This window comes from Merops nubicus, unplaced genomic scaffold (assembly GCF_000691845.1).
Source record: "Merops nubicus isolate BGI_N331 unplaced genomic scaffold, ASM69184v1 scaffold1436, whole genome shotgun sequence".
Lineage (NCBI taxonomy): Eukaryota > Metazoa > Chordata > Aves > Coraciiformes > Meropidae > Merops > Merops nubicus.
The window spans coordinates 112,338-125,435 of NW_008612763.1; the positions used below are offsets into that span (position 1 = coordinate 112,338).

Below are 13,098 nucleotides of genomic sequence, written 5' to 3' on the forward strand. Positions count from 1 at the left end.
CCGAGGAACACGCCATAGGACAAGAGGAAATGGCCGCAAGTTCCACCAGGGGAGGTTTAGGTTGGATAGTAGGGAAAATGTCTCTTTTGCAGACCACTTGTCCCAATAAGAATGGTTTTTATCATCAAAAAGCACCACACCAGCCATATTTGAAGACCCTCTGGTCTTCAATCATATGCCAAGGATCCAAGGTGGCCAACCACTGGTGGAATGCAAAGGCTTCTAAATTCATTTACAGCACTGGAGGCAGGGAAGAACTGACCCAGGGGATCAGTCCAACTCCAACTGTGTGGCCAAAGAACGATGCCATCCTTCCTCTGCTCCCAGCTGTGCTCATGTCCCACCACTGCTGCCTACAGGAGGCAGTTTGGGGACCCTTCCAGTAACTGGAGATCCCACATAATATGTCTACTACATAGGGAAGCTCCCCAAAACCTCTTCAGGCAGAGCCAGCTTTTATGCTGTTAACTTGGAGGTGGGACACCTGATGTTAATGCTGAAGGTGGGGGCACCTGGTGGTCATCTCCTCATCAGTTCCCACCCAAGGCTGGCCAGACCCTGGGTGAAAACCAATCAGGAAGGTCTTTCTTGCCTGGTTGTGGACATCAACCCTCATTCAAGGTCAGCAGTTTAAACCCCAGCACTTCAATGTCTTCCCTGAAAGGGCTGTGAAGCCCTGGACCAGGCTGCCCAGGGCAGTGGTGGAGTCTCCATCCATGGAGGGATTTAAAAGCCATGGAGATGTGGTGCTGAGGGACATGGGTTAGTGGTAACTTGGTTGAGTTAATGGTTGCACTTGCTCTTAAAGTTCTTTTCCCACCAAAATGCTTCTTTGAGTTTATAATATTTTAAATCATGTTCAAGATCTTCAGGTTCAGAATGTAGTCACCAAGCTAAAGGTTTTCTCAACCTAAAGCTCAAAACTCCATCCCCCAGCATCCTGAATCAGAGCAAAGGCTTCCAGAGAGCTTTGGGAAGAGGAGTGAAATCTGACCAGCTCTGATTTGATAAACTGGGTTTAATGACTGTCCATAAAGCACTCTGAAGCTGAGAGAGCACTAAGTGCTGAGTATTGATTACCACTTGTCCTGTACTATATTCATCAGATGAACCAAACTGATGGAATCATCTGATGAGCTCATGATTTATTAGGCACTTTTACACAAAAAAATAATGGAGTAGTTGAATGGCAGGGCTTGACATGACTTAGATCTAGACTCCTAGGGTCATGTCCCCATGAAGTTAATGCAAAGAAATGCAGAATTCCCACCAGGTTCAGCATCTCCTTAAATGGTGCCTTCGTTTCATAAAAACTAAGCAAAAAAAAATGGAGATCTTGTGGGACCTCTGTGAATCCAGCACTTCTCTTCCCACCACAGCACACTGCCCCATCTGCCAGCAGCCAGGGAGATGCTGCACTCCAAGCTGCAGATGGTCTACACCTTAGCAAGGACAACAAAAGGTTCTTGGATACAACTGCTCATCTCATTCACCACCTAGCCCAACTGTGGGGGCTGGACTGGATGACCTCTGAAGATCACCAGAAGGTCCCTTCCAACCCAAACCATGGTGTGTCAAGCTCTGGGAGGTGCCAGCAGAGCCATTTCCCAGTGGCCAAGCAGAAGGGTTGTGACCCCAAATCAGTACTAGCTACCTGTTTTGGACAGTTTGCCGGTACTTCTGTTACTGGATGAGCTATCTCCTCTTGTCAGGACAGTTATCCCACCAAAACTGGCTGTCTTGGTGATGGCTGGCTTCAGGTTCCTGTGGGAGCTGTCTGAGTCTGTGCTGCTCCATGGCCTCTGGTGGTCTGTCCACTTGAGGTCGTTCTCCGTGCTGCTCTGCCGGCTGCCAGACGCCTTCCCCACGCTGTCCCTGTTCCCCCTGGGGACACCACCAAACCAACGTTAACACACAGACAACACCACCTTGGACTCTTTGGGCACGCTGAAAGAACAAGGAGATGCTCTGTGTTTCCAAAAGCGTGCCTGAAATTGAGGGGGGTTGACCCAAAAACTCGTCTGCCTTGAGGAGGTCACCACTGCTGTAGCTTTCTCCATGCTCAGCACTGACCACAGCTCCCTCCTCACACATGTCCTAAGAGGACTTCACCAGATGGGGCTCATGGAGAGTTTCTCTTGCCTCTTGACTGGTCTCTTCCCTCAGCAAACCCTTCTCAACTTCTCCCTTTGCTTGTCCACCACCCGGAATGTTTGGCTCACTAAACTTCACCTGCCCTCTACCTTGGTCTTCACATCCATCCTCCTCATTCCTGTTCCACCTCATCCCCTCTTACCATCTGCTCTGTGAAGTCATCCAAAGCCTTTCCCCTTAACCTGTGTCCTCCTGGGTGACCCCAAACTCTTCAGTGCTAATGCTCCACTTGCAGACCCACCACTTGGGTCTCTAAGTATATTTTTTTTTCCCCTCTGCATACAACAATTTACAAAAAATGGCCATAATTTGAAAAGTGCCAAAATTTTGCAATAATTGCAAAAAAATCCCTGGGTAGAAACTGTCCTTGAACAGCTGCAGAGCACCCAGTGTGCTGTGAGTAAGAGCACAGCGAGCTGTGAGCAGAATTTGGAGGAGAATGGGGCTTATTTATGGTGAACTGCTTACAGTGTGCTGCTAAAATGAGCAAACCAGCATGGCCACCACAGCTCAGGGCACCACGACCCTCATCCCAACTGCTGCTAAGACCACTGGCTTTTGGAAGCCTTCTAGAAGACATTTTCCACCCCTCTTGCCTTCTAATACCTTGCAGGCTCAAAGCTCTTTCTAGAAATCAAAAGGATGGGGCTCTATTTTTTCATTTGGGGTTCTTTTTTTGGGTTCCCTTTCTCCTTGTGACCACGGCTCCTGGTTTTTGGTTTTTATTTGGAGGACTTGCTGAGCTGTGCCACTCAGGATGTGCAGGAGCAGCGTGGCAGAGCCAGGATTAGGCTGGAGTGTTCCTTGCCTGGGTTCAGAGCCTCTCACAGATGTGATCAGCATTATTAACTTGACTTTTCTTAGACCCAGACACAGGGAAAGCATGGAGAGAAACAGCACAGAAGCAACAACATAAGATTTAAAAAGAAATTGTCCTTAAGATTTCATTGGAAAGGAAAAAAAAAAAGACCCAGACACAGGGAAAGCATGGAGGGAAACAGCACAGAAGCAACAACATAAAAAAAAAAAGGGGAGATTTTAAAAAGAAATTGTCCTTAAGATTTCATTGGAAAGGAACAAAACAAAGTACATAATTTTCAGACTCTTTTGCATTCTTGTCCTTAAAAATTAACAATTCTCTTGGTATATCCTTGAGGAAAAGAGACAAACAAGAAGTTTGTGGCTTTGAGTTCCACAAAATCCCTTTTTGTCCCCCAAACAGGAATGAGTTACTAAGAGCATCTGTAAGATGCCTCCTTGCTCCTCTGTGCCCAATCTGAGGCTCTCAGATCACCCAGGTTAGCCCAAAGCATGGAGAAAAGTCTTCCTGCCTGTGGCCATGGGATGCAGGTCCAGATGTTCCTTAGCTGGTGCAGTCTCACCATCTCCTCCACGGTTTGAAGTGACACAAACCATCACTGCTACATCTCCAAACATCTAGTGATGACCCCACTGCTGCTTAGCTATCCAGCAGCCTTACTTCTACCTGCTCTCCTTAAGGTTGCTGGCAGCTGATGGATTTAAAAGCAGCTTGGCATGCTCAGCTCTGGTTGATTTGTTGGAGCAAAGTGGAGGTTTAGTCTGCTCTCCCAAAGAAGAAGTGATAGGACAAGAGGACACGGCCTCAAGTTCCACCAGGGGAGGTGTAGGTTGGATATTAGGAAAGAAAAACTCTTGCCCAGAAGGGTTGTCAAGCCCTGGAAGAGCCTGCCCAGGGCAGTGGTGGAGTCCCCATCCCTGGAGGGGTTTCCAGGCTGTGGAGATGTGGTGCTGTGGGGACCTGGCAGTGGTTAATGGCTGGACTTCCTCATCTTAAAGGTCTCTTCCAACCAAAATGATTCTGTAACTCTGATTTGAACTGGACCTCTCAGAGGAACAATGTCACCACCAGGCTGGCTCTGCCACTGATCCAGTGTGACAACTGATAAAGTTCTCCATGAAAATATGGACTGATTCCCAGGGACCCTCTGGATTTGGGATCCAGGATGCACCTGAACATTCTCTGGGCAGAAGGCACTGGAGTTTGGAAGACACAGTTCACAGTTTCAAAACATTGAAGTTCCCTTATCTAAAGCAGCAATCGATTTCACCTCATGGTTCTTTTATTTCAGCTTTTAATAAATCAAAGAAAAATCAAGGAAAAATCAAGGAGAAAAAAGTCAATCTGGGCACCAGTCTGTGAAACATTCCTGTTGTATACACTAGAAGACAATTAACTTCTACCAATCACAGTCACCCCCAAATTGTGGCAGTCTGAGAAGCTGGGCAGCTTGAAACCCCCTCTGGATCCTGAACCAACGAGCAGTAAAACCAAAGAGCAAAAGGCCCCATTGTGACCTCCCCATCCAAAAAGTGGGATAAGAACTGTCCTCCATGCCCCTTTCCAAAAAGGATGCACCCCCACCCATCCAAGTCTCCCTCTGTGAGGACACAGATGGAATCCCAGGGAGAATTTTGGGGAAATGAATATTAAGTCATACAAACCTAAAGAGCTGTCTTTTCTTGTGGGTATCGTTGCATATGCTACTGTCTTCCAACAGCCTACTGAGAAATGAAAAGAGAGATTATGGCAACATGGACATGGTGATTCAAATGGATCTGATCTCTAAAGCTCTCCTGAATTTCTAACAACATCTTCCAACGTGTGCTGGTTTCAGAGTTTGAAAAAAATCAAGGCTAAAACTGCAAACCTGTGTCGTTGAGCCCCCACCCTACCCCCTAAATGTAGGTTCAACAGAAGATTAGAAATGCCAGCCAAGGAGGCTGAAGGCCATTGAACATTTCCTGAGAGGAAAGTCTCAGAATTCAAGGTAATTCTCAGAAGCCAAGGAATCATTCAGCTACACCCAAAAGAAAACTCATCAAAACACCTAATAACACAAAAAAATGCAAGCCAGCAAAATACAGCACGGATCATTTTAAGCACTTGCTCAGTTGCTGGGGAATCTCTTGCAGCTCAGAGAGACATTCTCTGATGGAAAGGAAAAGGAAAAGCAAAGCACTTAAACTGGGACCTAACTTTCCACATGGCAAAACAACATTATCCCATGAAGGTCCCCAGCCCACCCTGCTCTGAGCCCTTTCCCTGCTGACTTGGGAAGATGAAAGGTCACTTTTGTTGTCCAAATCTCTCCAGAGTGGGCAAAGTAGGTTTATGGGAGCATCTGCTTTTGGGTTTTCAGGTTCCTCTGTTGCAATTTTGATAAAACCTATCTCCATAGTCATAGAATCAGAGAATCCTTTAGGTTGGAAGAGAACTTTAAGATTTTGAAGTCCAACCATCAAGTCAACACTGCTAAGTCCTCTGCTAAGACAGAATCTGTGTCATGAGACAGGAGCAGCACCTGAGGAGACATCCTGATGAGGTGGTGACACAAGGGTGGCCACGACCTCCTGAGGGCCTTCCCTCATTCCACTCAGGGGACTGTCCATCAGAAAAGTTGGTTTGTATCCTTACTGGGGAATAATTTTCTGTGGGGGCAGCCTTACCCATAAATGCCTCTGGCAGATGTAAGGATGGACAGAGAGAGAAATTCTGTGACAGATTCCTCAAGGGGATGGCAAACCATTTTAAAACCTGCACAGGAGAGCCTTGGGCTGGCACTGCTCAAACACTCACCCCTGAAATCCCCAATGTTTGGGTTAAAAAACCCTTTAATCTGTCATAAGGTGCAAAGTTGCTAAGATTTTTAATACAGTTAAGCTGCTATGGAGTTAATACTTCATATTTTGTAGATCTTCCACAGTTTCTTCTTCCCTTGAAGTAGATTTTTTATGATAAAAAGAACTATCACACAGTAATGCAAAGTAACAGCTGGCTCAGATATCACCATTTCTTTCCTGGAATGCAGCAGTCAAGCAGATCTGGGGGCTTGGGAGCCTTCAGGAGCAACAAGTGCTGCTCCTCAGCCTCACAGAAGAGCAGGATACACACCAGAAAGCTTCAGAATTACCATCATCCAGCCACCCCTGGAGTGCTGCTTCAAGAGCAAAGAAAGTTACCTTCTCCAGGCACTCCAGAGAGAGATTGGGCATTTGAAATGACACCTCAGGTGGGCTTCCCACCCCTCCCTCCCTCCCACAATCTGCTTTTTCAAGGTCTTGGGGCAAGCAGCTGGAACATCTTCTCTGCTCAGAAGCAATGCTGCAAGACAAGCTCTTCCCCCCCCACCCCTCCAAAGCACAAAACCACTGCAGATAATAGGGGTTACAAATGGGCTCGTGAGGAGAAACAACTACAGAGAGGCAAAATAATAAAAGAAACAGCTAAGTTGAACACAAAAAAAAAAAAGCAAGCTATTTTTTTTTTTACCTGTTTTCCACAAAAAGGTTTTCCTGGGAGCAAACTGACTGAAAAATAAAAAAGGCATTGTATCAGACGTTCTAGATATGCTCTGCTGTTCCAATTCCTTCCTTGAGTTTAGAATCACCTCCCCTGCTCAGGCTTAAGGGGATTTCAATTCATGCATCATTTGCATTTGCAGGAGACAAAGGGGAGGGGGGGAGAAAAAAAAAGGTCAAGGCCAGTAAAATCAATTCCATGCATTACAACACATTGCCAACGAGGGGTCTCAGTTTGGGCACAAACTGAAACTTCTCAGCCCTGAGATCAGAAGAAGGTGGTATGTGATAAAATACCAGCAATCCAAAGAGGAAAATCAGGGTTGGTTTTTTTTCCACCAATCTGCTCTACCACCTCAAAATGAGACTGGGGAATAGCACGGAGCTGCAGGTAGGAAGGACAAACAGGAGGAAAGCATGCAGAAGTGGCAAAGTTCTTCAAAGGGAGAGAGAAGATACTGCACTGCTTCAGAAATACTCTGCAGCTGGAGAGGGAACAGCCACAGCCACACCCACATTGAGATATAAAAATGCTGAGAACAGTCTTAATAATAATATTAATGATAATAATAGCCTATTGCAAAATGCTTCTCTGCTGGAGGACTCGGATCCTGAGAGAGGTGAAGGGCTCAGAAGAAATAAATCCTATGGGCAAGGGCATCATTCTTTTGGCATTACTTAATTTTTTATGCAGAGAGATGAAGCTGTGCTCAATTTCCCATGAATAATTCTCTCTCTTTGATTTTTTTTTATCCATTTCCCTCCTATTTCATGTTCCAAAAGTGCCTCGTAGCTGTCACTGGATTAGATCTCCATGAGGTAGAGAAGAAAGGAGAGTCAGGACTTGAATTTAAACAGAAGGCAGCAAAGGGAGGAGGAGGGCCCCAGAGATCATGCCCATTCCTTCTGTAACAACAGGACTCAGAGAAGAATTCAATCCCATCATTAGCTGTGTCACATTTTAATGGCTATCAACAAATTTGGGATGATTTTGCAGAGGGGGAGCTAATGACCTACTCAAAGAGCCTTGGCCAACACCCCAGTGACACCCTGCTCGGTCCCAGTGCTCCAGCAGATGCAGGGGCAAAGTTTTCACCATGGGTTTACACATGGAAGGAGTTTAGCCCTGAGAAGGCAAGGTGGTTTCTCATCAAAGCTGTCATTTGCCCACCCAGCATCCACCTCAGGGAAGATCTGACAGCTCCGGGGGCTTCCCAGGTGAGCTCCCACCCTGCACTCCTCCTCAAGTTAAGGCTCTGGGCTGCATCTCTCCTTAGCACAAAGCCTGAGGATATTCAGGAGCAAGTTCTCCATTGCCAGGGACCACATCTCCACCAGTTGAGAGAAGGCATCAACCATTCCACCTAGAATCACTGGGATCCTTTGTGCAGCTACCTCTTCTCTCATTTCATGTACCTCACTGACAAGGTTGCATTAAATGGGGCTGTGGAGTCTTCAGTATAGTCTAACTACTTATGAGCACAGTGAAACCACCCTGTGGGCTTGTACAGCCCCAACTGTGGGGCTGAGTCTTCATTTTGAGGTTCCACAGCAAACCTGCTCTTCTAAAATGAGTAAAAAACCCTTCACTTAGACCAGAGTACTGGTCTGTGTGCCCACAAAGTTACAAGAGCAAAGGTGGCATGTATCTGTCTGGAATTTTTGAATTTTATTCAATTTTTTTGTTTTTCAAATAAAGCAGTATAAATAGCTGAGATTTGTATTTTATCAAGGAAGTGGAGAGGTCTGCTCCTTTTTCACTGTCTTGATGGGAACCACCATCAACTGCATTATGGACTTAAAGACAGAGCCCATAACAACTCAATTTGTCTTCCAGGCTGATGATTCTGGCACGAGGCCACATCACCCCTAGAAATTGTTTTTCAGTACAGGTATGAGGCTGAGAGGCAGAGAAAACAGGCACTTTTTTGGGGGTTAAGTTATTCTTATTATTAAAAATCAGATGGCTAAGAAGCTCTGGATAGCAATTTAGCCACTCCAAGGTCAGCATTCATTTCCCTGATTTGCAGCATCAATAAGGCTTCATTTAAAGCCCCAGGAAAGAAGTTCACAGCATAGCTGTTGTCAAAAACCTTCTTAAAACCCTTGGCTCTTGTGTATTTCTCAAAGACATTGAAAAACAGCCTACAAAGGGAAGAAAGTTCTGCAAGATTATCTACAGGTTCTCCTCCTTGGAGCCCTGCACATGACTCATTGTCATTTATTTCACTCCTCCAGCCTCCCAGAACCTTTTAAATTCTCAACTGGAAAACGTGCATCAGCTCTGCCAGTGCACTAGGTCTATATTGAGGGGTCCTGCTTGTTTTTAATTACATTAGCCACCACAGATAACCATTAACATGCAGCAATATCCTGCAGTGGATCCCATCAGGTCATCATTTGCACATCAGTTAACAAGCTATGATAGATCTCAGGCTTCCAGCTAATGTGGAGGGCTTGTTCTGCAGCCACAAACCAAGGCTCTGTTCAGCAGCATGGGAGTTTTGGTGCCTACAGGTTTGTGGCAGCCAACACATGGTGTGTCTTTGTTTTGTTTTTTCTTGATTTTAAACCCTCTTCATCCTCATCTTTTCCTAGGGGAAGGCCAGGCCAGGCTGCAGCTACATGTTCAAGTGTTTCTTTTGGGACTCTTTAATCAGAGAGTGATAAAGATCCTCAGGGTTTTCTGAAGTAGAGAAATCATGATTTGATTTTTCTAAAGGATCTGGCTCTTCAGAATAGAGTCAAAAAAGAGCCATGACAATTAACAACAAAAATTAGAAAGCATGTAGTATCTTTAATAAACTTCACATATACCACGGGCAGTTGTAGCATTGTGGAAGTGATAAAATATCTGTGTTTTTTAGTGAATACACAACAATTATTAGAGGAAAACATCTATAAACAATGGATGGTCCTTATGTGATCCTGGCTCATCATTTTAGAGATTGCATTAACCTCAAACAATGACATTTCCCCCACATCATTGGAGTGCTAGTCTTTAGAACCCATTTTCTGCATGCTTGGAAGCCAAACTGGACCATTCTCAGTTAAATCTACAATTTCAATGAATGAACAGGGAAAGAACAACACAGACTTTTAAAAAAAATCTTTTAGATTATTCTTTGTCTTTCTTAATTACTTTTCAACCTGTTAAAAGCAACTAAAGCAGCTCCAACAAGAAAGCTCTTTACAAGACCCAGATACTCCAGGTCCTCTGCTCCAGTGCACTTGGTTGTAAAATTCAAAATTGCTGTAAAGAAATGAAATTTCCAATAAAAAAACAGGCTTTAAAAGGAAGGTTGGAGCCTTTGCCAATGAAAACCAACCTTGAGAACAGCTTTGAGCACAACAGAGCTCACGCAGCAGGTTTTTTTCCTGTCAGCAGCCTGAAAAGTTTGAGGTGCCTGTTGTTGCTGCTACTTCAGTGAGCTGGAAGGATCACGTTTATTAACTATTTATTTCTTCACCAGTCCTTTTATTAAGCCATCACATTAACATGCTTCTCAATCTCTGCCACTTGCTATGACTCTACACGTGACAGAAGTCATTAAAACCTCCAGCTCCCCTCGTCAAAATTTATGAGCCCCGACGTGGCAGATGGAAAACTTGCCAGAAAATGTAATTTTAACTGACTAATATCAGAATAATCATCATGAGGACTATGGTAATGATGGCATTATTCATGAATATATTTATTTGGTTCAAACCTTCCCACTTAGGAAATGAAGATATCTGGCTGCAAAATCAAAGGGAGGACAAGCAAGGTTGGTTGGGAGGTGGGGTCCAGGTTAGGAGATGGTTCACAGCACTTGAAACATGCACAGAAGGTTTTTGCCCCTGTAACCAGACTGCCTTTTCCTCCTAAATTTTGTTCCAAGTTCTGGCTCTTGGGCTGGTAGGTTTATCCAAAGAATTTTGAGTACTTCAAGCATGGTTAGAGAGGGGAGGGGGTGAGGTGCAACGAGTTACAGCAGTACTCCTGACCTTCACGGCTGCCCTTTGGAGACCTCTCATGCAAGCTCTCTTCATGCATACCCTCATTAGAAGTGAAGGATCTCTAATCCATTTGCTAAGGTTCATAAGCAAGGCACTGATAAAGGCTTGGCTACAACAGTGTAAACAGAATAGAGATAATAAAAATACCACACAGTGAATCCCTCCCTGGCTCTCTGTCTGTCACTGGCAGGATGACAGGGTTTGGGTACCTACCTCAGAGAAACCTGGGGAGAACTGGATTAATAAATGACTGCAAAGGGCTTTAAGTCTTACATGCAGGAAGTGGCCACCTAGAACAGGAAGCCATTGCTCTCCTCCCTAAAACTGAAACCCAAAAAGGACATTTGTCCATCACCACGACCACCGACACCACCCTAAAAGCATCTTAGATCCACGAGGAGTGCTCCACTCAACAAAAAAAGCTCAGCCAAGAGACAGAACCCTGCTAAAGTTATCAGCAGGGCTTGCTGAAATCCACCACCCTACCATGCTCACCAACACCTGCAACAGCAGAGAGAGAGAGGGCAAACGAGTGGATATGAGAGAGAGAGGGAGAGATACCTAAACCCTGGCTGGTCTTTCCAAAGGCTGGCTCCCAACCCGTTTCCAACGCCTGCCACCGAGGTCTCACCACGTGGAGATGCCAACCCAACTGGACCTCAACCACCTCCTGCCGTGGGCCATTAAACGCTCACCGCTCGCCTGCCTTTAAACCTCCAGCATCTGAAGGGGAAAAAAAAAACAGCAGCACATGGTGGAGTGAGGTTCAGCCCATCTCTGCAGCCACCTCTGTTTCCCCAGCTCGGCAGTTTCTAGCTGCTGCTGGTGAGAAAAATGGCAACGTCCTGGCCACAGCTTTCCACAGGGGAAGTCTGAACGCAAAACCCTCCCAGATTTTTTGGGTTTTGCACAAGCTCCTTAGTAATAAGCCTGAAAAATGCAACTCTCACATAGCAAACAGGTTGTAAAGAAGTTTTTGCAGCCCTGGAACAACTCGGTAGCTCTGCCATATATACTATGAGAGTATTTAGGCCCACATCCTGAAAGCAAGATGCAAACCAAAGGGCCTCTGCTTTTACTGGAATGGTCCCAGTCAAGAAAGAAAAAGCAAGGCTAAAACCTTTCAGATGTGGCAAGCTACTCATTAAAAAGCAAAACTACTCATCCCAGGTGAGACAACACACACCTCAAAACTATACAACATATTCTGCTAAAGAAAAATAACTTGGGTGTGCACAACTCTGAAGCTAAACCAAAATAAAAGGATATCTCAACTAATAGTACTAGTCCTGCAACACAGGAACATTTTTCATTTAAAAGGACACTGCCCAATATGATTTTCAGGAATAGTTTTAATTGGGTTTATTTCCATAGTCCTCTAAGCAGCAGAGCTCCCACTGGGTTTTGAGATAAAAACAATCAAATGCTGACTTTTTTTTTCCCCTTTCTTTCCTTTTAGGACCCCATCATTCCAGTTTTATAGCAAATTAGGATTTTGCTTCTTTCTTCAGGAACATGAACTATTGCTCACAGATGTTTCCTATTCAAACGTCTCCTCAGTTTGTTGTGCAAGCTCTGATTTTTTGGTCAAGGCAGGAAATATAATGCTTATTTCAGTTTATTCCTCTCAGAATAAAATCACCAACAATGTGACTGAGTCCTTTTGATGGCAGAAATCCAGGTCCTTAATGGGTCGTTTCAAGAAATCTGTGCAACTCCCACATTAAAACCTTGGCTTTTCTTTGTCCTTAGTGCCACAGCACTGGTGCAAAGGAACAAAAACCACGAGGAAACTCTGCAGAAGGACACTTGGGAAATTGGAAACGAATAGGAAATAACACAACCACGTGGAATTATTGAGAGTGTCCATTTAAATCACTGCTCTTTGGTTGGCACAAAGGGGAAAAAAAGAAGAAAACCTCAACCACGTGAACATTCCAAGGAAGACAAGCACTCCCCAGACAACACGCTGGGCCTGAGCTCTCCTCTCCTCCCTGCAACTCTCACCACGTCCTCCTCCAGAAGCCAACCTCCTGCACACCTCTGAAGCTCCTTGGCTCCCTTCCCTGTCTCCTCCAGCTCCACAGGGAAATTCCAGCTGCGGTGTTGGTGTCGGAGGGGGGGCAAGACTGACCACTGGCAAAGGTATGGCACTAAAGAGGCAAGGAAAACAACTACTCACATCTTGTGCAAATATTCTCTCCCTCACTCTCTGATACTCCTCTTCTCTCTCTTCAATTGATTTACTTCGTCTGTCATCTCTAAATGGAAGAATTCTGTTTTGCTGAGCAGAAAGAAAACCAGGAGGGTTATATAAGTTGAGCTGTTAAAAACTGCCATTAAGTAACTGTCAGCTGAGAATAATAAATGTTCACTTAAACAAACCAAGCATGAAAACCAGAGTTGGGGGGTCCTGCAGGAAGCACCCGCTGAGGCTGGGGCCACTTTGACACTGCACAGGGGGGGGTTCCTAGGGCTGGTGGCTGGAAGGAGGCTTCCTGCACAGCTCTGGTGACCCCACTGTCCTAAAATTGGGTGTTTTCACCCCAAAACTCAGTGCCATTGCTCTCGACTGCTAAGACTCCTCAACTCTACGGCTGCAGG

The 13,098-nt window shown here is 45.2% G+C and overlaps 1 protein-coding gene across 1 annotated transcript in view; it reads right to left on the minus strand.

Annotated features, from left to right (window-relative positions):
• The window catches only part of ARPP21 (cAMP-regulated phosphoprotein, 21kDa), a gene marked incomplete at its 5' end in the record, with an annotated part of 59,671 nt that extends 46,893 nt beyond the window's left edge, over nt 1-12,778 (minus strand). The window contains 4 exons of the mRNA XM_008941636.1: nt 1,655-1,884; nt 4,639-4,698; nt 6,467-6,504; nt 12,677-12,778. Coding sequence (XP_008939884.1) covers nt 1,655-1,884; nt 4,639-4,698; nt 6,467-6,504; nt 12,677-12,778 — 430 coding nt within the window. The remainder of the gene's footprint in view (nt 1-1,654; nt 1,885-4,638; nt 4,699-6,466; nt 6,505-12,676) is intronic.
• Between the last annotated feature and the right edge of the window lie 320 nt (nt 12,779-13,098).